The following is a 26,752-nucleotide window of genomic DNA, read 5'->3' as shown; positions in this document are numbered from 1 at the left end:
CAAACTTCACCTTCCTGGTAAGAGCCCAGGCCTGAGGTCGTCCTTGCATCCATATCAAGCACGTCGCGGCAACTTCCGCGCTTCCGGCGACAGGTATTGCTGTGCCGCGCGCTCCGAAGAGGCACATTCTCTTGTGCGCTCGCCCGGAGCGCCGAGGATGGCCAGGACGGCGAGCAGCACGGAGGTGCGAGGGCCCGGTCATCACTGCTTGCAGTTTTAATTATTCTTCTTCTTTATTATTTGTAGTCATTTTTGGCACTTTTCACCCCCTTCCCGTCATGCATAACTTGAAAAACTTTGCGTACCCATCAGACCTGCAAAAAATTGCAATGTATCAGTGGTTCAGGATTTGATCTCAAAAACGGCGCCCCCTATGGCCAAAAACAGTTTTTCAGGAAATGCATGCTCAAAAATTGGGCTAGAAGCGTTTTGAGCAGGAACATATTTAGAAAAACGACCACTGTAGGGACACTCATCTATCATGGAATATACACCACAAAAAATTTTGTTTGATTCCGAATAACTATCAGGGTTTTTCCTGGCTCAGAATGGGCCTTTGGGGGGTCAGTACGCGACCGACTTTTTTTGGAGTCGCGACTATGTGCAACAGTAAAGGCAAACGGTTTATGTATTTTAAGAGGGTGTGGGGTTAAGGAGAGGGCAGTTTCTGTCCAGCTCAAGAGCATTTCAGTCAGCCTGTCAATCACTACGTAACCATGGAGCTCACTGACGCTTATGAAATCACAATAAACAACCTGTAGATATGAAGTCAAAATACTAATAATGACTAGGCCTACCTATGGGCCGGTTTCACAGATATGGATTAAGCGTAGTTCTGGACTAAATTGTACCTTCAATTGACAATCTCCATTCAAAATTCCATTTAGTCCAGGACTAAGCTTAATCCATGTCTGTGAAACTGGCCCTAATTGTTTCTAATTGATCTAAACCATGGCAATTGCAAGAAGAAAGAAACAATCATAATCATGATTATTTTGAGTAATCACATTGTGTTATCACAATTATTAAAGACAGTTAATCATTATGCATTTATTTTACTTTTAACAAGGTTTTTTTCTAATAACACCATGACTTTGGTCTTTAAACAAAGGCCTAATTGAACTGAAAACAGGGAGAATAGAAATAGGCTAAATAAGTGAAACATATTTTTAATAATTGAATAAAAAAAATATGTCAAAATAAAAATAACCAGTTGTAAATGGTGTTGATAGGGCACGTCTTTTGATAGCATTAAATGTAAGGGCATGATTTATTTATGTCAAGGAGCAGGGTGGATAGGCAGTTGCATTGTAGTTGCAGTTTTAATTCTTTTTATTATTATTATTCTTCTTAGTGGTTTTTGGCACTTTTCACCCCCTTCCCGTCATGCATAATTTGAAAATATGTGGCGTACCCATCAGACCTGCAAAAAATTGCAACTTATCGTTGGTTTCGAGTCCGGGTCAAAAAAACGGCGCCCCCTATTGCAGGAAATGCATCCATATTACAAATTTTCACATAACGACGAAAGGCTCCTAGAGTTTTTACGCCAGGAACGTCGAACCACTTCTCAAATACTCAAGACGCTTGCCCGATGTTAAATTACGAAATGATTTCAAAATCACAGTAGTACCAGGGAGCTATTGGGGGTCAAAGTTGACGGAAACATCATAAAAAACGGACCCCATGAAACTTTAATTCATCATAACTCAGGCTGTGTTATACCTAGCTGCTCCAAATTTAAAACCCAAATGTAACTTTGCAGGCCCCACAAAAAAGCCTCTTGAAGCCCTGCCCCAAAATCAACAGGAAGTCTTTTAATTTGAAATATGTGAATTTCTGACTCTCAAATCATCACAATGTTCAAAAATTCACAACTCCTAGCAGGAACATATTTAGCAAAACGAAAACTCTAGGGACACTCATAAGACATGGAAGATATACCAAAAAATAACTTGTTTGATTCCGAATAACTATGACGAAATGGCGGCCAATATTCGCCAAAATTTACTCAAAAGTTATTTTCTGCAGGATTGCAGAGTAAAGTGGACTCATCAACAACTTTTTGTGCAAAAAAAAATATGATAGGGTATGTCCTCCGACATGGAAGATGATATACCCGAAAGCTCGTTTTAATAGGAACCACCGTCTTGCACATCGACGCGTCATTCGCCAAAAAACATCAAAAACAGACCTCATGAACCCTTTAATTGATCATAACTCAGGCTGTGTTACACCTAGATGCACAATATTTCATATAGCAATGTAAAATCCCAGGACAAACAAAAAAGCCCCTTGAAGCCCCACCGCAAAATCAACAGGAAGTCTTTTCATTTGAAATATTCGCCAAAAAAACAGGAAGTTGGCCTAAATCCACCATACTCTGTATCATCTTCTCCAAATTTGTTATGGTTAATGAACCCCAAGGCCTGAGGAAGCCCGAACACTAATATTCATAGAAAGTGAGAGCGCCACTTGTCAAAACGCCTTCGCCGTAGCTTGGCGTCTTCGCCAGTAAACAGGAAGTAGCTGTAACTCCACTATACTCAGTCTGATCTTCTCAACATTTGATATGCTTAATGAGACCCAAGGCCTGAGTAAGCCCACACAATAATATTAAGAAAAAGTGAGAGCGCCAACTGCTGGGCAAAGTAAATATTGCATGCTAGTTATTTACCTCCAAGTCCTACACACTTGATCAAATCAACCTCAGAGAAGCTCAGGGAGGTCCAGAGACAACGATAACACGGGAAGCCGGTTCCATCGGCTCCGTGGCCTTCGTAGTTTCTCGGCGTCGTCGCCACGAAACAGGAAGTCGCTGTAATTTTGCTCTGCACTGTCCCATGTGCTCCAAACTTCACCTGCCTGGTAAGAGCCCAGGCCTGAGGTCGTCCTCGCATCTGTATTTTAACGCGCGTCACGGCAACTTCCGCGCTTCCGGTGACAGGTATTACTGTGCCGCGCGCTCCGAAGAGGAGGACACCGCGGCGCATTCTCTCGCGCGGTCGCCCGGAGCACCAAGGCCGGTGAGGTCCAGCACGATGAGGTGCGAGGGCCTGGTCATCACTGCTCGCAGTTTTAATTTTGTGTTAAGATGCATAAAGTTATGTTATTTTTCCCATCAAAATAACATTGTGACAAACAACCCCATAGTGTGTGACAACCGACCCCTTGATGGGGTTGGTTGTCACAATGTGTTAAAGTGTCTTTGATGGTAAATGTATTCTTTATTACAATAAGTTAGACAAAGTGAGGGGTTTACATTTCAAGCCAACACATTAAGCTTCAATTTAATGTAGGAATGACTATTGAAAGATGTTTAGGTGATGAGCAATTCTCACTAGAGTAAAAAGTGTGCTTACTAGCCCCGGTCTCCCCTATGTGGCCCCTGAACCAAATTTAGTTTGACACTCCTGAGGCCTGTTTCAGGTAGCTGGTTTTGAGGCAACCCAGAGTTTGTTCGCTCTAAGTTAGGGGAAACTCTCGGTTTTACGTTTCAAGAAGCAGGTTCAGCGCAACCGAGAGTCAGTTACTGCGGCAACATACGCCGTGGGTCTAACCTGCTCGGGAGGTGGTTAGACCTACCCTGAGTTTGTTTTCACTTTACGCTGCAGCTCCGACTGAAGAAAGAGTGTCACTGCCACAACGCGACCCTGTACAGTTTAAAGCAAAATCACTCCATAGAAATCTCCATCGGGATGTTTTTATCATTTCCTGATGATTTTACGTTTGATCGAAAATGTATCTGATCAGTAGCATAGTTTTCAGCCCTCGTGCCGTTCATATTACACCTAACACATTGTGAACATGCTTTACATTCAGATTAATAAACCTATTGTATTTTATGTTTCTCATTATTTATTTCTATTATTATCAGGAGTTTTTTAACGTCTGTGCCACTGAACATAGGCTATTTATGTCAGATTGAAATGTAATTCTGCGGCTGCACGCGATCGTTACTGTTCACTTGCGTGATCACAAAGTCACAGACGAGCCTCGTTAAATAGCCTAATATGAATATAGAAATTATATAATAATTTAAACTGTGATCACTAGAGGACAAGGGATCTGGTAATAAATCAATCAGGATCTACAATGGAAACTGTCACCTTATGTGTCAAACGTTAATATCTTTCACTCCCCATTTAAAATAAGCGACCACGAGAAACTCCGCTACAAGCACATATAAGTCATTTTTACACACACCAAACACAACTCAAACACCACGCATATTAATAGTCTGTTTACTGCACAGTAGGCTAGTATAGCTTGCCTACATAATACAGCGAATATAAAACACTGTCAGCAATGCTGTGCAGCGGCAGCTTAATAATTTTGTTGCTGCTGATATGCGTAACTTTATTCTTAAAATAGATTGCTTCTCATACGGAAGCAATGATGCTCTTGAAAAAAATGTTTGCACCGTTTTTTTTCTGAATTGCAGAGGTGATTAGATCAGAGTTATGAGACAATATCCCCGTTAATTCTTCTCCATAAACTCATTCGTTAATATTTCTAACTCTAGTGGGAGGAGCGGAGAAGTTTTCTTTTTTTTTTCTTTTTTTCTGAGAAGTGGGAGGATCAAGCATTTGTTTCACCTGTTTCCATGGTGAATCATGTTATCAGCGATCCATTGACGATGGCTTTTACGCACATGCTCCACCCAGAGTGAACACGCTCAGAGTTGATTGACCCAACGCTGATCCACTTTTCTGAAACCGAAAACCCAGAGTTGCTCATCAACCCTGCGCTCTGCGCAGGATTAAACTCAGAGTATGTAAAACCAGCTACCTGAAACAGGCCTCTGCTCTCCTGTATTCCATTCTCTCTTGCTCCTTTTAGTAAGAGATATCATGCATATTCTGAAGTAGTTATTTAACATGACACCTTTTCCTACAGGCCAGAAGCATCAGCAACATAGAACAAAGCCGAGTGGTTCTGAATGACCTGGACCTTTGGACCAAGTACTGTGTTCAGGTCCAAATCAACACAGAGAGAAATCCCATTCCAAGCAAGCCCAGTGAAACTGTATGTGAAAGCACCACCAACAGTAAGTATCCTTTTGTAGCAGCAAAGGCAGGATTTGTTTATGATGTATTTATTTAAGTAGCTTACTGTGGTTGACAGCCGTAAATCCCTGAATCCACAACGTTATCTACAAGTCACAGTATCAAGCAGGAGAATGTGATCCCCAAATTATATATCCAACACATCCTTATCAATATATCAAAGAGGTTAACCGATTTTGCCAATATTAGTGCAGTGTTAATTTTGGCAGCAAATTCTGATTTAGTCTTAGTCTTTGGAATATCACACCATTTAGTCTTAGTCCTATTCTAGTCATCTGAAATCTTTTAGTCTTAGTCTAGTTTTAGTCTAGTCTAAATATAAGCATATTTTAGTTGACTAAATTTACAGCGGACTTAGTCGACTAAGTGTTTCTTTCTTCATTGAATGGTATTTAAGTTTTGACTATGCAATACAGACACAGATTTAATGGTTGTAATACAAAACATGTATTCTATTTCATTCGTAAAAATCTCACATAAAATCAGTGTACCTGACTGGATAGGGGGGAGGGGGGGCTTTAAGAGCCTATGCCCGGGGGCCCATTATCTCATGATCTGTCTATGAACCAACTGGATTCCACAATCTTTTTCTTTTTGCGGGGAGCATGCACAAGCATTATTTATAAAAAAATTTAAATAAAGAAAATATATAAAAAAAGTGGGGGGGCCCCACACTAGGTCTTGAAACGGGCCCCGAGATCGTTAAGGCCACCCCTGGGCAGCAGCACGCAGTTGAGGTGCTGATAAAACTGAGCAACTGCGCTTTCCTTTAAGCAACACTGCTGCCGCAGTGTGTGTTCGGACTTCTTTTGCATCACAGCCTTTTTGATAATAAAATGAGAGGTTTTAATTGAACGCTGTCAATGGGTCGGAGTTGATTGTAACTTACTTGGGTGAAAACAGAAACTAACGGAGGTAGGCGGCAGTTTCTCAGTTAATTTCCTATATAGTTTCGCAGTCAGTTTGGGGACATGGCTCTGTGTATTCAAGCTCGAGACATAGCCTACTACAAACAGATCGCGGAACTTAGCCGTTCCCCTAGACAACGTTAACGGGCAGGATATCCCTGACTATCATTTTTGTCCATCAAACCAAGTTTTTCTGCACAGCGGCTCACTTCACCCGCTCACACTGCGAGGTCTCCCGTCGATTTTCACCGACACAGGGTTGCATTCGCTGCTTTGCACTGATTGGATTTCTTCCCAACTTGTCCCACAAAAAGAGTAGTAGTTCTGATTGGATCTTTTCTCCATTCGTCCCGCCCTAACAGTTTCGTCTCGTTCTTATTCGTAGACTATAGTGTCAGTTATATTCGTCTCAGTCTTCGTCATCATATCTGCCTTTTTATTTAGTTTTTATTTAGTTTTCGTCCGTGAAAAAGGTTTGTGTTATGGTTACGATGCTGGACCCAAGAGCAGACAGAGACGAAGTAGGATTTATATAAAAAAGGTTTATTATATATATGGTGAGGGGAAGCAGGTAGTGGGTGAGGGAGCCAGGGGGAGACCAAAGCCGGGAAGCTGGAGAGAGTGGTCCGGATACTGCAGGCAGAGGAAAAACAAAAGTTAGGTTGTGGTCAACAGCTACAGGCAACAAGAAACAAGAGACGAGTAAGCGAGAGCGAGGGAACAGTAAACTGGAGCCAGGTACGTTATAGTTACCACGGTAGCGCATAGGACGATCCGGCGCCAACAGCAAGGAATCCACGGGTTATGAAGGGGAGTTGATTGGAGGTGAAGACCAGGTGAGCGTGATTGCAGATGAGGACCAGGTGTGAAGTGAGACAGACAGGGGGAGTGGCAGATACAGACGAGGAAAACACAGCGGGCTGCTGTGACCACAACAGTACCCTCCCCTCAATGGACGCCTCCAGGCGGCCTAAGCTTCTCTGGATGAGCCAGATGGAAATCCCGGATGAGGGAGGGGTCGAGAATGAGACCCCGCGAAACCCAGCTCCTTTCCTCAGGACCGTAACCCTCCCAATCCACGAGGTACTGATGCCCTCTGCCCCGACGCCGAATGTCCAGCAACCGCCGGACGGTGTATGCTGGGTGGTTGTCAATCACCCGGGGAGGAGGGGGGGCAACGGCCGGGGGGGAGAGAGGGCTGGTGGAGACTGGCTTTAGACGAGAGACATGGAAGGTTGGGTGGACGTGCATGGCTGGGGGCAGCTTGAGTGTGACCGCAGAGGGGTTGATGACGGAGACAATAGGGAAGGGCCCCACAAAACGAGGGGTTAACTTCTTAGAGCCAGTCTGTAAGGGAAGGTCCTTGGAGGACAACCACACCTGCTGACCCACCCGATAGGCAGGAGCGGGAGCCCGGTGGCGATCAGCCGTGCGCCGGTTCTGCTCAGCGGAGCGCAGCAGAGCGGTGCGCGCGCCCTTCCACACCCTGCGGCAGCGGCGGAGATGGTGCTGTACTGAGGGAACGGAGATGTCGTCCTCCTGAGCCGGAAACAAGGGCGGTTGGTACCCCAGGGAACATTCAAACGGGGACATGCCGGTGGCTGCACAGGACATGGAGTTGTGGGCATACTCGATCCAAGAGAGATGGTCGCTCCAGGCAGAGGGGTTGCGGGCAGCCACACAACGCAGCGCGGTTCCAAGATCCTGATTCGCTCTCTCCGCCTGCCCATTAGTCTGCGGCTGGTACCCTGATGACAGGCTGACAGAGGCCCCCAGCGCACGGCAGAAGGCTTTCCACACCTGGGAGATGAATTGGGGGCCGCGGTCGGAGACGAGGTCCGTGGGAATCCCGTGGAGGCGGAACACATGCTGCACGAGCAGCTGGGCAGTCTCGGTGGCAGAGGGGAGCTTTGGGAGGGCAATGAAATGAACAGCCTTAGAGAACCTATCCACAACTGTGAGGATGACTGTATGGCCATTAGAGGGGGGAAGACCAGTGACGAAATCCAGGCCAATGTGAGACCAGGGCCGACCAGGAACAGGAAGCGGGCGAAGCAGGCCAGCAGGGGGTTGATGGGAGGACTTGGCCCGAGCACAAACCGTGCAGGCCAGCACGAAAGCCCGGGTGTCAGCGTCCATCGCTGGCCACCAAAAGTACCTCTTAAGGAGTGACAGGGTGCGACCCACGCCAGGGTGACAGGCAAAACGCGATGTGTGACCCCACACCAGAACCTGGGAGCGCACCGAACTGGGGACAAAGAGGCGGTTAGGAGGGCCGTTGCCCGGGTCTGGTTCAGTGATTTGGGCCTCCCGGATGAGGGACTCTATCTCCCAGGTAACCGCAGCCACCCTGAGACAGGAAGGAGAGAGGATGGTGTCAGGGGGACCCGGTGTGTCCACAGTGCCAAACTGGCGGGAGAGGGCGTCTGGTTTGACGTTACGGGAACCGGGCCGGTAGGTGAGGGAGAAATTGAAACGCCCAAAAAACAGGGACCACCGGGCTTGGCGGGAATTCAATCGCTTGGCTGTCTGGATGTAAGACAAATTCTTGTGGTCAGTCCATACCACGAACGGCTGTTCTGACCCCTCAAGCCAGTGCCGCCATTCCTCCAACGCCAGTTTCACAGCCAGCAGCTCTCTGTTACCCACATCATAATTCCGCTCAGCAGGAACCAGCCGGCGAGAGAAAAAAGCGCAGGGGTGAATTTTCTCATCAGAGGCCGAGCGCTGGGACAGGACCGCCCCCACCCCAGTGTCAGATGCATCAACCTCCACAATGAACTGCCTGGAGGGATCCGGTTGGATGAGAATGGGGGCAGACGAAAAAAGCTCCTTAAGCCTAGAGAAGGCAGCCTCCGCTTCAGGCGTCCAGGCAAAAGGGCGGGCAGGGGAGGTGAGATGAGTGAGAAGGGCTGCCACCCTGCTGTAGTCACGGATGAACCTCCGGTAAAAATTGGCAAACCCCAGAAACTGCTGCAGTTTCTTGCGGGAATCGGGGATGGGCCAGTCAGTCACTGCAATGACCTTCTCGGGGCAGGTCCTCACTTGCCCGCTCTCAATGATGAACCCCAGGAAGGATACAGAGGTGACACTGAACTCACACTTCTCGGCCTTCACATATAGCTTGTTCTCCAACAGCCGTTGAAGAACTTGCCGGACATGCTGGACGTGTTCCTTCTGATTGCGGGAAAAAATCAGGATGTCGTCTAAATAGACAAAAACTGAGCGGTTGAGAAAGTCCCGGAGGACGTCGTTAACCAGGTTCTGGAACACAGCAGGGGCATTAGTTAGGCCGAAAGGCATGACGAGATACTCAAAATGGCCGAGGGGGGTGTTAAAGGCCGTCTTCCACTCATCGCCTTCACGGATGAGCACCAGATGATAGGCATTACGTAGGTCCAATTTGGAGAAGACCGTGGCGCCCTGCAGTGGCTCGAATGCGGAACTGATGAGGGGCAACGCATACTTGTTCTTCACAGTAATGTTATTGAGACCCCTGAAATCAATGCATGGGCGAAGTGACTTGTCCTTTTTGGCCACAAAAAAGAAACCTGCACCAACAGGAGAAGAGGAGGGTCTCATGAGGCCAGCCGAAAGAGAATCCTTAATGTACTTCTCCATGGCCTCCCTCTCAGGACGGGACAAGTTATAAAGGCGACTACTGGGCAAAGGGGCGCCGGGGAGGAGATCAATGGCACAGTCATAGGGGCGATGAGGAGGCAGGGTGAGCGCACGACACTTACTAAATACCTCTCCCAGGTCATGATAAATTTGGGGAACCAAGGAGAGGTCGGGAGGTTCCTTGGGCAAGAGAACATCTCCCACTGCCGGAGACAGGGCAGACTGTAAGCAGGTGGAATGACAAAACGTGCTCCAACTCACCACCTTGCCAGGAGACCAGTCAAATTGGGGATTGTGAAGCTTGAGCCAGGGGTACCCCAGCACCAGGGGAGTGAGGGGAGACAGGATGACATGAAACTGAAGTATCTCGTGGTGATTGCCAGAAACAATTAATTCAAGGGGCTTAGTACGGTGGGTAATAAGGGCCAGGTGACGGCCGTCTAAGGCGTTAGCATTTAAGGGAGAGGGTAATTGTTCCAATTTAATGCCAACCTGAGACGCGAAGCCCGCATCAATGAAGTTCTCATCCGCTCCAGAATCCACCAGGGCTGACACAGGAAAGGAATGCCCGAGGGACAGGAGAGTGGCATCCAGCAGTGAGCGAGAACAGTGAGAATCGGGGACGGAGGGGGCGTGGCTCAGCAGGGCCCCGAGCCTCACTGCCGAGCCCTGTCTTTTGGCAGTGACGGACAGGTGGAGATGAGATGCCCGGGCAGCGCACAGTACAGACACACTCCGGTCTTAATCCGATGAAGCCGCTCTGCCTGGGTGAGACGTGTGCGACCCAGCTGCATGGGCTCCTCTTCAGTGACAGCACGCGTCACGGGGGCAGAGAGGGCAGTCTTAGGGAAGAGTGGGGAACAGGAAGCAGCGAAAACCGGAGGCACGGAGCTGCCCGCCTTCTCCCTACGCCGCTCGCGTAGGCGATTATCCAGCCGGATAGAGAGGGAAATTATCTCATCGAGAGTGTCAGCTTCCTCCCTAGTAGCCAGCTCATCCTTGATTGTCTCACTGAGACCGGAAAGAAAAAGCCCACGTAGTGACTTGTCGTTCCAGCCTGACCTGGCTGCATAGGTCCTGAACTCAACGGAGAACTCAGCTACACTGCGGGAGCCCTGACGTAAAGAAATAAGCCGCTTGGCGGCGTCCCCTCCCTCTACTGGATGGTCAAACACTTTCCTCATCTCTGCTACAAAAAGGTCAAAATTGTCATTAGCTGGGGAATCACTGTCCCATAATGCTGAAGCCCACGCTAGTGCATTACCCTTAAGTGACCCCATAATGTAAGCGATCTTAGCCTTTTCTGTGGGATAGGTGAGAGGCTGCTGACTGAAAACTAGGAAACACTGAATCAAAAAGTCTCTGCACGTACCCATGTCCCCAGCATAGCGCTCTGGCGCAGGAATAAATGGCTCACGAGCTCGTGGCAGGTGTAACGGGGAAGTGAGAGCAGGCGGGGGTGCCGCTGGTAGTGGAGGCGCTGTGGTGGGAGGTACCAGTAAGTCCAATTGGTCACCCATCTGTGTGACTCGGGTAGCGAGATTCTTAAAAGCCTCCATAGCGTCCCGGAGAGCTTGGCTGTGCTCCGCCACCTGAGTGCCTTGGGCGGCGAGAGCTCCACGAATGTTTCCGATGTCCGCTGGGTCCATCTTGGCCGGATCGTTCTGTTATGGTTACGATGCTGGACCCAAGAGCAGACAGAGACGAAGTAGGATTTATATAAAAAAGGTTTATTATATATATGGTGAGGGGAAGCAGGTAGTGGGTGAGGGAGCCAGGGGGAGACCAAAGCCGGGAAGCTGGAGAGAGTGGTCCGGATACTGCAGGCAGAGGAAAAACAAAAGTTAGGTTGTGGTCAACAGCTACAGGCAACAAGAAACAAGAGACGAGTAAGCGAGAGCGAGGGAACAGTAAACTGGAGCCAGGTACGTTATAGTTACCACGGTAGCGCATAGGACGATCCGGCGCCAACAGCAAGGAATCCACGGGTTATGAAGGGGAGTTGATTGGAGGTGAAGACCAGGTGAGCGTGATTGCAGATGAGGACCAGGTGTGAAGTGAGACAGACAGGGGGAGTGGCAGATACAGACGAGGAAAACACAGCGGGCTGCTGTGACCACAACAGTTTGTTGACGAATATTTTTCGTCATAGTCTTAGTCAACGAAATTAACACTGTATTAGTGGCAGGACTGTAGGGATGTCAGTTCAAATTAGGGCTGGCCCGAATGCCATTTTTCAGGCTTCGAATATTCGTTGTTTTTTCCGAGCGAATATTCGAATATTCGTTCCAGAAAAACACACCATCAAAAACGTTAATAATACCTATATACTCCCTCGAACCGATTTTTACAGTATCTGCATATTTTGTTGAAGATTTACTCGCTCGGAGGTGAAGTAATGGATGCGCTATGACACTTAGTGATGTAATATCCTCCTAAATGAGCAATACTACTACTACTACTACAATATTACTAACTTTTATATCCAAATATAAAATTATTTGATGACATTATATTGCAGTACTAGCTTCTTGCAAAAAAATTGTTGAAAAAAAATAAAAAAAATCCGAAGCTCCGAATACTAATTTAAGCTCCGAATACTAATTTTCCGAACGAGTATTCGAATAATTCGGGCCAGCCCTAGTTCAAATTCAACTTCCATACTGAAAAGTACCCATAACTGCTGGATGGATTTGCAGAAAGGTTTCAACAGACATTAATGTCCCCCTCAGCATAAACTGTACCTTCACATACCCTCACTCCAACATAATTGTGTGGTGTATTATTTGCATTTCATTTAAAACACGACTATGTTAAAGCCTCCCAGAGCTGCAAGCATAGGTGACTCCGGCTATATCTAAAACTAACTCCCTCTTCACTACATAGCAGAGATGCACAATAAATAAAACCAATCATGATCATGATTCATATATCTATACAATTGCATTTCTAAAGGAGGACGATTCATTGGCTCATATTCTTTCAACACCACCAGTTATGCTTTGCTGACTAATGAGTTCTGCTTCAGTTGCAATATCAATATCAACTAGAACTGCAAGCAGTTGTGAACGGGGGCCAAGCCTCCCACGCGACTCGGGATCGGGCGTCGTCATCCGCGGCGCTGGCCCCTCGCTTCACGGAATCCGGGGATGTAAAGTTTTTGAACGTGTGATGTTCGGTTTGGGAGTTATAGACCAAAAGGCAAAAAAAGTTGCAGAGAAAGATGCTCAAGTCGATAAGGAGATGTATACTTTTTGTGTTTTTGGTGCCCCCTTTTGTTGAGATTTTCCAATTTTTTTGAGGATTTACGTTAGGACAGTACGACCATATTTCTAAAATTTTGTCTTGATACAATGTATAGTTTTTGATTTATGATCACTTACGTACAAGGTATTACAAGGAACCTAATCGGCGAATCTTTAAAGCGCTACCGTTTGGTCTTCTGATGGTCGTAGAAAAATTCTTCATACAACTTTTGCTCGTGGGAGTCGGTAGAGCATAATGCTTTTGGTTTCATCCAAATCGGGCAAAAACTGTAGGAGTATGTTTTGGTGACTAACAGTTTTTGTGATGTAGCGAAAAATCTATATTGGCGCAAATGGGCGTGGCCTATCTCAAAAGATGCAGCTGACTTGTGGGCATCTGTGGATATAAAGTTTTTGACTGTCGGACGTTCGGTGTGGGAGTTATAGCCCCACACGCGTTTACCTTTGTTGTAGCGCCACCTAGTGGTTGGCATGTCTGAATTTGTTGGACTGTGTACCAGGCACGGACCTGGATCTAGTGATGCAAGTGGCATGTCCCAACCCTTTACGGTTTGGGCTGCAGCACCATTTTAAATAACAAGAAGAAGAAATGTTCCAAATTGAAAAATCGAATCTTTAAATCGCTACCATTTGGTCTTCCGATGGTCGTAGAACAATTCTTTATACAACTTTTGCTCGTGGGAGTGGGCAGATCATAATGCTTTTGGTTTTCGTCCAAATCGGGCGAAAACTGTAGGAGGAGTATGTTTTGGTGACTGACACAGTTTTTGCGACGTAGCAAAAAATCTATATATACGCAAATGGGCGTGGCCTATCTCAAAAGATGCAGCTGACTTGTGGGCATCTGTGGATATAAGGCTTTTGACTGTCGGACTGTGGAAGTTATACACGTTTTCCTTTTTTTGTAGCGCCACCTAGTGGCCGGCATGTCTGAATTTTTTTGTCTGCGTTCCTTGGATGGACCTGGATCTAGTGATGTAAGTGGCATGTCCCTACCCTTTACGCATTGGGCTGCAGCACCACTTTCTCGCAGAGAATAAGAATAATCCCAGCAAAAACAATAGGGTTCCCTGCCCAGCAGGGCTATGGAACCGCGTTGCTCTGCAAAACGCGGTCCCAGGCCCTACTCGGGCTTGGCCCCCTAACTAGGAAATCCCGCGGATATTTTAAAAGTACAGGCTCCCCCAACCCAAGTTTTTTTATTATAGGACCTATGGTTAATGAGTTATGGCCAAGTAGCCTTGCATAATCGTTTTGGTCAATGGCAGCCATGTTTTTCAAGCTATCCTACTAATCATGTGTATCTCAGTCCCCCCGAGGCTTTGTGAGACTATTGACTATTGTTGTCAATACAGTGAAATTTGAGAAGTTGTGGTTAAAAACCTGTTTTTCCGTTTATGCTAATGTTACGGTTGGGTCTGGAGGACACAGGCGCAGAGACAGTGTAAGTAAAAGAAGATTTATTTCAGGAGAAAACCAGCAGGGTGTTAGGACCGTGATCCGGGGAGGGAAACTGGCTGGCATGGGGGTCCAGGGAGAGAGCAACGGGGCAAGTCCAGGGGGCTGAGTGGAAGCAGGCTAGAGCGGGCAGGCAGGAGGGGTCCGAGGAGTAGTGCTGGAGAGCTAGGGCTGGAGCTGGTGGCTGGAGTCGGGGCGGGAGAACTGTGGCAGAGAAACAAGGGTTAACCAGGAAAACGTGCAACAGAGCATGGCTGAAAACAGGTGAGCGAGAGAGTGAACTGACTGTGTGAGAACAGAAGCTACAATCTGGCAGTGACTGGAAGGTAGGCCCGGGTATAAGTAGAGCAGTTGATGAGGATTGAAGGCAGCTGTGAATGTTGTTGATTGACTCCAGCACACCTGGCTCCACCCCTGCAATTAGCTCAGCACACAGAAAACAGGTGAAAAGGGAAAACACATATAAGGCCAAGGAGCCCAAACGGGATCATGACAGCTAATTAGCGAAAAATATTTCCAGGCGGACTTATATGGTCTCAGAGGCTTTTTTGTAGAGCACCCTCAAGTGTATCTGTGTTAGAAATGTCTAGTCAATCGGAGTTACGATGTGAGGGGCGTGGCCTCTCAAACTTTATAACAGCGCCACCTTGTGGAAAATCGAAAAAGTGAATAGTAGCACACTCCGTGGAGTGGGGACGCACGTTCTGTGAAATTTTTGCATTTATTTTTTTTAATTTTTTTGGGCATTTTTATGCTTTATTGATAGTGTAGAGACAGAGTTGAAATGAGGCAGAGAGGGGTGTGACATGCAGAGAACGACCGCGGGCTGGAATCGAACCCGGGTCCGCTGCTGGCCGAGGCCCATGGGGGGGACGCCCTACCAACTGAGCTAAGGGCGCCCCCACATTTTTGCATTTCTAAATATAACGGTGTGGGAGGAGATAGAGCTAGAAAAAGTGGCAGAAGAAATAAGAAGTAGGAAGAAGTATGGTGGATAACAACAAGTTACAGGCCCTCAATGAATTGAAGGCCTGTACTTAAGGGAAAATTCACCGATTTTCAACCTTTACTCATCTACCATAATATCCTTTGGGTCGCATAATATCCCCGTGTATTTTTTCAACATTGTCCATTTCGCGGGGACCGAGCTTCAAAAATCCATTCACCGGTGACGTTTCTGTGGCGTTTCTGGTTCAAGGAAGAGCTCGTGCAGACTACAGCCTCTTGGAGCCGAGCTCACCAACCCCCCTCCCTGCGAATCCAGGGGGCGGGCTCTAAAAGCACGTGCGAACCAAAACAAACCGTCTGTCCATGCCCATGGTCCGTGCCAGTTTACTTGTATCATTTCCTGCATTGAAAATTGCATCTTTTCACATGAGCACAGTCGATATCATGGATGAGGATACTTTAAAAAGTGTTTTGGCTGACTGGAATGAACCAGCAGGGTATTTAGTTGTGCCAGAGAAGCCTACACTGCTGAAGAAATTCAGCGAGGATTTCCTCGCTGAATTTCTTGACAGTAGCCTATGCAGAGAGGCCGAGGCTGCAGCTGTTTTAGCCTTGTAAGACAATACAACTGGACCACCATTAGAAACCGAGAGGCATTTTCAATATCCCAAAAATGATTTGGAAAAGACAACAAATACCAGCAAGACCGGGAGGCAGATGATCATCGAGTGAGTAACATTATTTTTTTCTAGCATGTTGTAACGTTATCTTTGTCAAATTGTGTTGTCTGAGCCATTGCACTGATGTTGCACTTTGTAGCATGTCTATAGCACTTTTCAGAAGAACCCTTTACAACAGGTCAATTAAAATGACCAGTCTTTTGTTCTTACATTGGCTGCTATTGTTACATTTTAGACAAAATCGACTTGTCGCACGTCGGTTCTTTATTGAGTGGGTGCTCCAAAGGGGAGAGACTTGGCAAGGGGACCACATCGTATTACCTGATTGTGTCATACAGCGCATCAGAGCCAAATATCCATCTCCAAATGGTCACTACAGGGGACATGCTGAAGAAGACGCTACGGATGAGCTATGATCAAATATTTTGACCTGTAAATACTGCTGCTAACTATGGACACTGATTGAGATTTAATCATGTGAAAATGTGTTAATTCTCCTTGACTGTATTTATAAACAGTGTTGGGAATAACGCAGTTTAAAATAACGGCGTTAGGTAACGCCGTTCTTTTTTCAGTAACGGCGTAATCTAACTAATTACTTTTTCCGTCGTTACAACGCCGTTATCGTTACTGAACGTTAAATGCGGTGCGTTACTATGAATTGATTGAATAAACTGTGCAATCCGAAAGCACCCCAGGCTCCATACTACACAAACTGCTAGTAAGGAGACCGGTGGATTAACAACAAGATAAGCGATTGTTATTTCTTATACTGTTTTAAGATGTGTTTTATTCAGTGTGGATGACATTATAACTCAGTTAGCGCCGTCACGTCAGTCAGCCGGAGCGCCTGTTTAGTGAAGTTTCTTTTTCTTTCTCTCTCTGTTGTGTGAGCGTGCACGTTGCCGCAGTAACCACCTCTCAATCCACGGTTGAAATGTGCTCTCCCTGAGTTTGTTTGCATCGCCCTTGTGAGTAAGTGCATGGAGTTTCCCAATCTCTATAAATTATAATTTATGCACGTTATTAAACAGCCGCGATTCGCCGGTTGCAACAGCTGTTTAGCGTGTCATCATGAGCCGAATATTGCTACTGTTATTTTCCTGGGATCTGTATGCTGCTGTGCATGTTCAAGAAGGAAATAAACATAGGATAAATCCTTACTCCTCCTCTCATCGTCTCATGCTTCATAGTCTGACGTTTTTGGCCTTAAGTGGTGTTTTAGCCGACACCCCTGAAGTGAATCCAGTGATAGCAGATCAGCACGGTACATTCAGCAGTTTCCTCTACTACTTTTGTTGAGAACAAAATAGGCTAGGCCTACTTGAAGTGCAGGATAAACCAAACCTCTTGCTCTCTGTTGATGTGCAATAAATATTGAAGGTTATGTAGCCTACAAGTAGGCCTACCTGTCTGTTCTACTCATTTCAACTGACTTGTGAAAACTGCTCAGAAACATCCAAATTTGTTGACATACAGCAACTTTTTTTTTTTACAGTAGGCTAACGCAAATAGTTACTTTCCCTGGTAACTAGTTACTTCTATTATAAAATAATTCAGTTACTAACTCAGTTACTTTTTGGAACAAGTAGTGAGTAACTATAACTAATTACTTTTTTAAAGTAACGTTCCCAACACTGTTTATAAATAAAAATAATTTTGTATAAACATGATTGTTTTTTGTCATAGCATAGGTAACCATTTTAATACATAGGTTTGACTTATCAACTAAAAGTGAAATAGTTTCAGAGAATCAAACACTAGATAGAGTTTAATATAACAAGCAAGTAAAACTATGTGCATTATTCTACACACAACTGTAAAGTATGTACATATAGGGGAGAACGGGGTCATTTGTCACACGGGTAGGTTGTCACAATCGTTATATCTCGGAACCAGAAGGCGCTGTCTGTTAAATGTTGGTATGTAAATATCCACAACTGGGATCAGAGGTCACCTACATAGTCTTCCTTGGAGTTAGACTGCTGCATTTGAGGTGAGAGGACTGTTCGTGTTTATCATGTCAAATTGAAAATATTTAGCTCCTCAGTATTTTTCTTCTAGGCTTTTACACAATGGGTTTATAACAAAACACTTGTTACCCTAAAAAAGTGTGAAGGGTAAGCTATAGTTTAGATTGTTTTTAGCAAGCTAATTAGTTGTCAGATGGTTGTTGGCCTTGATGCTAGCAATAAATTCCAGTTGGGGTTGGTTGTCACATGTTATCCAAAGGGTGCAGCCAGGAAAGGAACCCAATAACAAAAGAAAATGTCAAACTGTATCATCACTGACACCCCAGAGAAGGAGAGAATTAAGCAGGAAAGGCAGCTAGCATGCAAAAGAGAAAAAGGGCAACAAAATCAAAACGACCCAGTGCATCCCAAACTAGACCAGTTGCCAAGGTTACTGCACCCCAGTGCACTCCACCCCAGCTGGGGAAGAAGAGACAGGAGGAGGAATCTTCATCAGATGAAGAGGATAGTTTGTGTTTGGTTTGTATGGAAACGTTCTCCAGCACCCGTTCAGGGGAGGTAAGGGAGAAGTGTTGTATGTGCAACCAGTGGGCACACAATCTCTGCTTAGTTAGAGTGAGCAGACCCTACATTTGCCATCACTGTAACTCAGATAGTGAATGTGTGTATCCTAGTTGAGTAGGCTATTATTGTTAGACCTATTTGTTTTATTCTTTATGTTGTTACATACAGTAGGCTGGTCTTAATATGGATTTCCTTTTTGTTAATTCCTTGCTCATTTTGTGTTAAGATGCATGAAGTTATGTAGGCCTATTTTTCAACTTTCAAATGTAGTTCTCCTTTCTTGCCTTCTTTTTAAGATTTTTTTCCATAAAGATAACATTGTGACAAACAACCCCATAGTGTGCGACAACCGTTGTCACAATGTGTTAGAGCAGGGGTGGCCAACCTGCGGCTCGCAAGCCGCATGCGGCTCTTTGCCCAGCTTCGTGTGGCTCTTCAGTTCATATCAAATTATGTGATTATAATTTTTTTTTTTTTTTTATATTTTTATACTTTTTTTTGTGTGGGCCTATGTGTGTGCATGTTCGCAAACGTTTCATGCGGCTCTTACGTTCGTTTTACATGTTGTCTATTATTTCATTTTTTATTTTATTAATGTGTAGGCCCTATGTGTATGCCTGTTCGCAAATGTTTAATTGAGGACACAACATAACGTTCGCAAACGTTTGGTGCGGACGCAACATAAAACTGCCCGCTCAGCTTGGAGGGAGGTTTTCCGTAAGTAAACTATTTGTGTCAAGTTCGCTCCGAAACAGAGTGGGAGAGTTCATATTTTTTGTTGAACGTTATGGCAGGCCATTCTGCCTTATATGCCAGGTGTCATTTGCGCATTTCAAGGCTTCAAATCTTCGGCGCCACTTCAGCTCTCTCCATGCTAAAAGTAAGTCCCACAAAGCAACATGCATAGTAAGAGAAAAACGCTATTTTAAATTGTTATATTTTTGTTTGTGGACTTGGTTGAACTGAGAGTTTGTGTGTGAGGCAGTGCACACAATGTTCATTGTTGAAAATGACTGCCCTGTCGTCTTTAGTACTGTAGGAGTCCAGTCCTGTCATTATCATAGGGGCGGCCTTAACGATCTGGGGGCCCGTTTCAAGTCCTAGTGTGGGGCCTGTCCCTGTTTTTTTTTTTTTATAAATAATGCTTGTGCATGCATGTGTAAGCTCCCCGCGAAAATAAAAACGCCCCTTCCCCCCCTGAAATCTTACTGGCCACCCCAGTGCCCCCCCCCCCCACCCCCCCCCCAGTTCAAATGTTATTTTTTATTTTCATTTTATTTTTTTTATTAAATATTTTTCCTGATATGTATCCTAGTTCAGAGATGATATGTATTTTTTTTTCTTTCTTAACTTTTTTTGATAGGTAGTTGCCAAGTTCATCACACAAACACTCCAGTCCACTGATATGAGATCAGTTTGCAATTTTCAATTACTAAATTAATGGTAGGACTGTGGCCACTAGAACTGGTCTCTGGTCAGCAAAGGTCTTGAAAACAGCATAAGTGTGCTTGTGACATGCGTGCCACCCATGCATGTGTATAGGCACGTGTCCCAGCAGATTTTTGAAATCTGAATAAAAAAATTAAAGTTTGTAGTTAGTGAGTGTAACATGTTCTTAGCAAGGGCAGACTTTCATAAATAAAGGTTTATTTTTTAGCAAGATATTTGGTCAAAAGCTAGTGGTCATCCGTCCCTCTGTGCAGTTGTTAGGCATCTGGCTGCTAGCAAGTTATGTTGTCTTGCTAATTTTACTATTCATCTGAGCTGAAATAAATATTGACTTTTTCCTTTATTATCTTCGCCAGAATGCACCAGAATGCTTAGATTACATGTTAAAAACACAAAAAAATCTTCTGGGGGGGATGCCCCCAGAACCTCCTTCAGGGGTTTAGTTTTCTGACAAACATTACAATGGATACTAACATGATTTGGGCATTTGGGATTATAAATCATCTTTGAATTGGTTGTACAGCATATCACATGACATGCTATTCATTCAGGGGTGGGATGGCCACCCCACTCTAACTCTGTGGCCCACCTTGGCCACCCCCAGTCAAAATTTCCTGGAATCGCCACTGTGTGTACCCGTGTGTACGATGTGGCTCTTTGCAGTAACACAGTAAAAAATGTGGCTCTTTGTCTCTGACTGGTTGGCCACCCCTGTGTTAGATTGTCTTTGATGGTAAATTTCTTCTTTATTACATTAAGTTAGAAAAAGTGAGGGGTTCACATTTCAAGCCAACACCTTAAGCTTCAATTTAATGTAGGAATGACTATTGAAAGATGTTTAGGTGATGAGCAATTCTCACTAGAGTAAAAAGTGTGCCTACTTACCCCGGTCTCCCCTACAAATGTAAAAAAGAAAAATAACATTTTCAAAAGCTTTGAGTTTCCAGTGTGTTGGGAAATACAATTGGAGCATAATGCTTCCTTCGTCAAGTTACTGTTGAAATATTGAGTGATTAAGTGATTGAGTTTAGCAGCAGCTTCTTCTGTAGTTGGTTTTGGACATGTTGTGAGGAGGGCAGGCTGAGGGAGCTGTAGTGATGATGTCAGCACTTTGCAGACAGAAGTTTCTTCTTCGTGTGATGACGAGTTCTACGAGGGATGCTTGTGTGATGTAAACAGTCTTCACAACCGATTGCGTGGTCCTCGGAAAATACACCTTCTGCCTTTGGACCTCACCTGAAATTACAAATTATGATTGTATCACAAGGCCAGCAATGAAGAGATGACCAAAAAAAATCAAGGTGTTATACTGTAAGATAATGTTGCTGTTGCAATAAATATATAAAACAGACATACCACTATGTAACCATAGATAGGTCAGTCAGTTAGTGCACTAAAGGCCAGGACACACCAGTCCGACTACCCAGGGCCGTCGTATAGGGGGTAAAGGTTATGACGATTATAAGGGCCCACAGCCAGATAGGGCCCACACAGCCCCCAGTAGAATCTACGACAAAATGATTATGCATACAGTGAACTAATATATAATCATACGAATGATTCCGAATTAAAACAAAGCCACAAGTCATACAATATTCTAGTTTTAATCATTTCAATAACCCCCTGGGCCCCTTCTTAAAAAATGGTTTGGTCCACCCCGCGCGGTTCGTTCTTCCTCATTGGAATTAAGGGTGTATTCACACATGCTGTGTTTAGTTCGGTTGAAACGAACTCAGGTGCACTTCCACCTTCGGTGCGCATCTTTCAGACAGGTGTGAATACAGCAATCGCACTCGGGGGCGGACCAAACAAACGCTCCGAGACCCAGCTGAAGAGGAAGTGTGGTAGCCGGATGTTTCCCATAACTTGACAAAGACAAAGGCGAGGCTGGATTCTTTCAATCAATGTTCCAAGTTTATTTCAGAGGGGATTCCATCAGGACATTTACAGAGGATTTGGTGAAGCCTTGAAGCAGCAGTGAGCAAGAGGGGCTCTCCCCAAAGCTGTTAGTACATGCTCACACACAGTCTTATATCTGTGTGGGGGGTGTATCAGGTGTATTAATATCTGCAAATAGACATATTGTTTCATCACAACAAGTCCCAATAACAAGTCCTTTTATAGGTGTTTTCGTCTCTCACCAGTGACCCCTAACCTTTAAGACTATCTGCTCAGCAACTCTGGTGAATAGAGGCTATTCAAATCCACCACATTCCTCCTCTTAGAAGTAAATACTTCTACCAAAAATCAGATGTAACCAAACATATTTGAATGGCCTAACAGAAACCTCCAACCAAATACAGAAACACTCTTTATGAGTGAAGTAGAATACAATGCGGAGAAGGACACATTACTGCAGTAAACCACATTCAAACAGGACCACCAATCAAACGCATCATACACTGAACGATGATAAATTGAGACAGTAAGAAGAGAGTCTTCTTTTTGACGACAGCATGATAGCAGCGGGCAGGCGGAACTACCAGCTGAGTTGCATAGTCTTAAGTTCAGATAGTTTTAGACATGTTCAGCCTGCATGGGAGAAGTAGTCCATCCAATTTTGGCACAGAGGATGCGCCTCCAATTCATACCTGGCAGCCCCAGCCGACCGTGTGGGACCCGGTGGCCAGCAGCCCAGGAAGGACCATCGTTGGTATGCGGTTGGTATGCGGTTGGTATGCGCGTGGCCTCCTCCTCTTTCACCATGAGCACAGCCTTGTGTCTGGCAGACAGCGCGGGAGCAGTAACCCGAGCAGTCTGAATTTATGATGACATCGACGTTGGTCTCTAACCTTTGGCACTTTTTCTTTTAGTCTTTTTTTTCCCTTTTTCCCGAGCGTACATAAAGCACACATAGAGACGTACGAAGCATGAATTCAGTCCAGCCCATCTTTCCCCAAGTCATAGTCCATCAGACAGCACACGGTTCTTTGTTATAACACTGGAACGTCTCGATCCCCGTAGTGCTAGAGACAGGGACAGACCTGAAACTTTCCCCCAAGGGCGTCCATCTGAGAGACGCGACAGATGGATCCCTTACATTTAGTCTCTTCAAGTTCCATTGTTATCTGATCCTGTTCGTGACGCCAATTGTGGTGGCCGAATTGTTCCCCAGGCTGACAAAGACAAAGGCGGCAGACTGGACTTTTCATCAGTGATCAGGTTTATTCAGAGGAGATTTCATCAGGACATACAGAGGATTTCATGGAGCATCGAAGCAGCGGGCTGGAGGCCGCAATGGCACTACTCGATTAGTTACAGAACAGTGTCTTATATTCTCATGTGTGGGGGGTATCAAGTGTATTATATCTACAAATAGACAGATACTCGTCCTTCTAGGGGGTGCTCTACTCCTTCCCCGGGACCTTAACCTTTAGACATACACAGTCAGCAACCTTCTGGATATTATAGACTACTGAAATCCACCACAGTAGTCTCGATGCGCTTCAAAACGCACTCTGCTGCAGTTCGTTTGTGGTGTGAATTTGGCCGGACTCGATCCGACCCAATTGCAGGAAGCACTGCGCCTTTTCTTTCTTTTCTTTTTTAATAAATCGCCATCAGCTTCACATTATGGGAAAGTGTTGTTGTCGCCATTGTTAGGAAGATTAGTTGTGGTTTGACCGGGAGCCCCGAGCGAAAATATTACATTTGATAATGACGCGTGCGGATCAGCGATCAGATGGAGAGGAGCGTCTCCCGTAGCCTACAGTGCCAACAGGTTCACGCTGCGCTTTGCATGAAGTGTGTGTTTTTATTGTTCTTCCCAACGGGACCGTCAATACTGTCCCCGTGTCAGTTTGGTGCTGAACTGCGCCGAACTGACACCCAGCTGATACACAGCTTAATCAGCTGTGTTTCAGTTTGAGCCTATTCTTCATGCGAGTCGCGCGTCCAGCAGCAAAAATACAGTAAAAATTATGTTTCACATCGTAGGCTAGAAGCCACATAACGTGGCATTGTCATAGGGCTACATATTATAAACATATGAAACAACAATAATTTGATGTTTTTCCTCTTTATTTATAGGTTAGATGTAGGCATTTTTATTATTTTTAACCCCATATTATATCAATGATAAATTTGCAGTTTTTACTTCGTTCTTCCTGCTTCTCTCCATCCCAGAATGTCTGTTCAATGAATGAATGACCTTAGATCACGTGTGGTTTTGCTTCGTAATGCTGGTTCACTTGCAAAAGGGGCAATATGAAAGTGGACCACACCAAAAAAAAAAAAATCTAAATTCTATTTGGTCTGGACCAAAGCAAGTGAACTAACGGACTTTCCATGTGTGAATACACCCTAAGTGAGCGCGAGCGAACTCAAGCAGGGCGAGGATGCCCCCAAAAAAGCACAAGTTCGCACACCAGAAAAGAGTTGAGAAGGAGGCCAGGAGTAGGATATGAGCAGCAGAGCAGGGGCCCAGGACTTCAAAAACTTTTTTTCTAAGAATGGTGAGAGTAAAACTACAGAGGGAAGCTGAAACAATTAGCCTACTACTTGTTTATTCATAACATGACCTTTGACAGGGCGCAGACTGAATCCTACGTTAGCTGTCATCTGGCCGCACTACACTCTGATCAAGTCGCCAGTTCATTAAAAAAAAAGAGAAAAAAAAACGCTAGTTCATTGTAGAGCATCGGTTCCTACAGTAACTATAACTGACGTTACTACTACAGTGACTATGTGTTTCACACATATTACTGTCTGACAGTGCTCCAGTAGCCTATGCGCCCATTCAGAGGCTGCATTGAATTGTATTATGACGCATTCAACTTCTACTCGGTAATTATGAGCATCTGACGATGGTCAGTTACGTTCAGGGCCGTCTGACTGCAGACAGGCTTGGGGGGCCCAAGGCAGAGGGGGGCTGCACCAAAAAAAATAAAAACTTATTTGTATTTTGTATTTTTGATGAATTTTACTTTAACATTTTTAAAAAATTCTTCCGGGGGAGCATTCCCCCGGACCCCCATAGAAGGTCCAGGGGCCACGAAACAGTCTCCCAAATACCTGTGAGAAACACTGTGTGTGTGCATGGTTATTAAGAGTCATTAGACCAGGGGTTGTGTTCGAGTACGCGTAATGATTTGGTCATTCATCAATAGAAACATTGTGTTGTTATCTGGCTCAGAGAGGGACCAGTCACTCATACGTTTTGGACTATAGACAAACATAGCTTTTACATGTTTGTATTGTAAAGGCTCATTTATGCTCTACGTTAGATACGCATACGGATACAGACGGAGCCTTCTGTCCGTACTCTGCGTACATTACGTGCGTATTTCTGCACGTATCCTGCAAGCTTGCGGATGCGTACCAAACGGACAGAACGGAGCATTACTACAGAAGATCACGGGGGGCGCACAGCCAACAGTTCACTTTCACTTACTGTACATTTGTTTACAAACACAAACGAAAGACATAATACTTTAGAAAAGATCTTAACTTTTGAGGAGAGGTTTGTGTGAGTTGGTACGAAATTATATACACATTTATATATCTATGAAGTTACACGGCCGGGGCACAGGGACAGACAACTACAACAGAGCAGCATGAGCGGGGACCGCACGGGGAAGAATGTCAGCTAGACTGCAGGCTGACGGCAGCAATAGAGAAGTACCGGAGGTCCGTGCGAGACTAGTTTGTTTGACATGTCGTGATTGATGTCCTCAGACAGACCCCGCTGTCTATAATACAGCCTCCAGTTTAGCCTCTTCCATTGCTACGGTAGTATATCGCTAAAGCTGTTTCTTCCATGGACCTATTATAAAATATGTATTCCAGTTAATTCACTTTGACTCTTCTTCTTCCTATTTGAGTAACTTTTTACTCTGAGCGGCGATGCTGCCCACTAATGGTTGATTTGTTAAATGTCAATTCCAACATAAAGGACGCATGGAAGTATGAGGGCAGTGACGGATATAACGTTGTAAACGTACGTCTCTATTTACGCACGGGATTGGAGCATAGAGTAGCCTTAAGACCGCCTCTCAGAGGGCCCATCAGGACTTCCTGTATAGGGGCCCAGAATTTGGTGCAACGCCCCTGCGACTACCCGAAAATGGAGTTTGCCGACTCTCTAGACCATAAACATAGATAGAAATACGTATTTATATTTATGGACCATAAAGAGCACCATTTTTAGCAGAGAGTGTCGAGCATGGTGTCGAGCAGTCAACAAGGGTTGATGCATGTGAGTACTCGCTAAACCAAACAAACAAACACATTAAAAAGATGGCTAACTGTTGTTAGCTGTTTGTGCTACCCGCCTCACTTCCGGGCTTCACTGATTCGCTAGCCCTCCACTAATCAAATTGCTCCAACTGAAAGACTGCCCGCCGCCGATTTCAATCGGCTCAAAAGAAGCCCGACGACATCTACGACGACCGATTTCACGGCACACACCAAACAGATTCGTGTCCCTGCCCCCTCAGGACTCTACGACGGCGATTATCGGGCCGGTGTGTCCGGGCCTTAACACAACAGTAGTCTTTTGTCTAAGAAGACATCATGTTTAAATTAGCAGCTAAGCATACTGTATGCCAGGGTGTGGCTGTGCATTTGTATAGGAAGAGCCAAGACGACACAAGGCTAGGGACATCAGTGCTAATCACCCAGTTATCACCATCAGCATAGCAATTGTTTATGGTTTTGGAAAGCTGATCATTTTAACAACATCGCTAATAACCATGCACATGGAAAACAAACACACAGTCACACACAAACAGTCTTGCAAATGCAACTAAATCTTCCTCAAGGTTACACAGAGGGCCTACTGTTCCCCTCACGATTTCACTTCTAGCTGTAGCTTTG

At 45.2% G+C, this 26,752-nt stretch overlaps 1 protein-coding gene across 1 annotated transcript in view; it reads left to right on the top strand.

Moving 5' to 3' along the window:
* Nucleotides 1–26,752, top strand: part of LOC307258244 (interleukin-10 receptor subunit beta-like) — a 113,420-nt gene that overhangs the window by 53,264 nt on the left and 33,404 nt on the right. Inside the window, exon 5 of the mRNA XM_080037726.1 lies at nucleotides 4,900–5,050. Coding sequence (XP_079893852.1) covers nucleotides 4,900–5,050 — 151 coding nt within the window. The remainder of the gene's footprint in view (nucleotides 1–4,899; nucleotides 5,051–26,752) is intronic.

This window comes from Ammodytes marinus, assembly GCF_949987685.1.
Source record: "Ammodytes marinus genome assembly, chromosome: 12".
In the NCBI taxonomy this organism is placed as follows: domain Eukaryota; kingdom Metazoa; phylum Chordata; class Actinopteri; order Uranoscopiformes; family Ammodytidae; genus Ammodytes; species Ammodytes marinus.
Note: the sequence above shows the minus strand (reverse complement) of the source record. Positions and strands in the feature narration are given on the sequence as shown.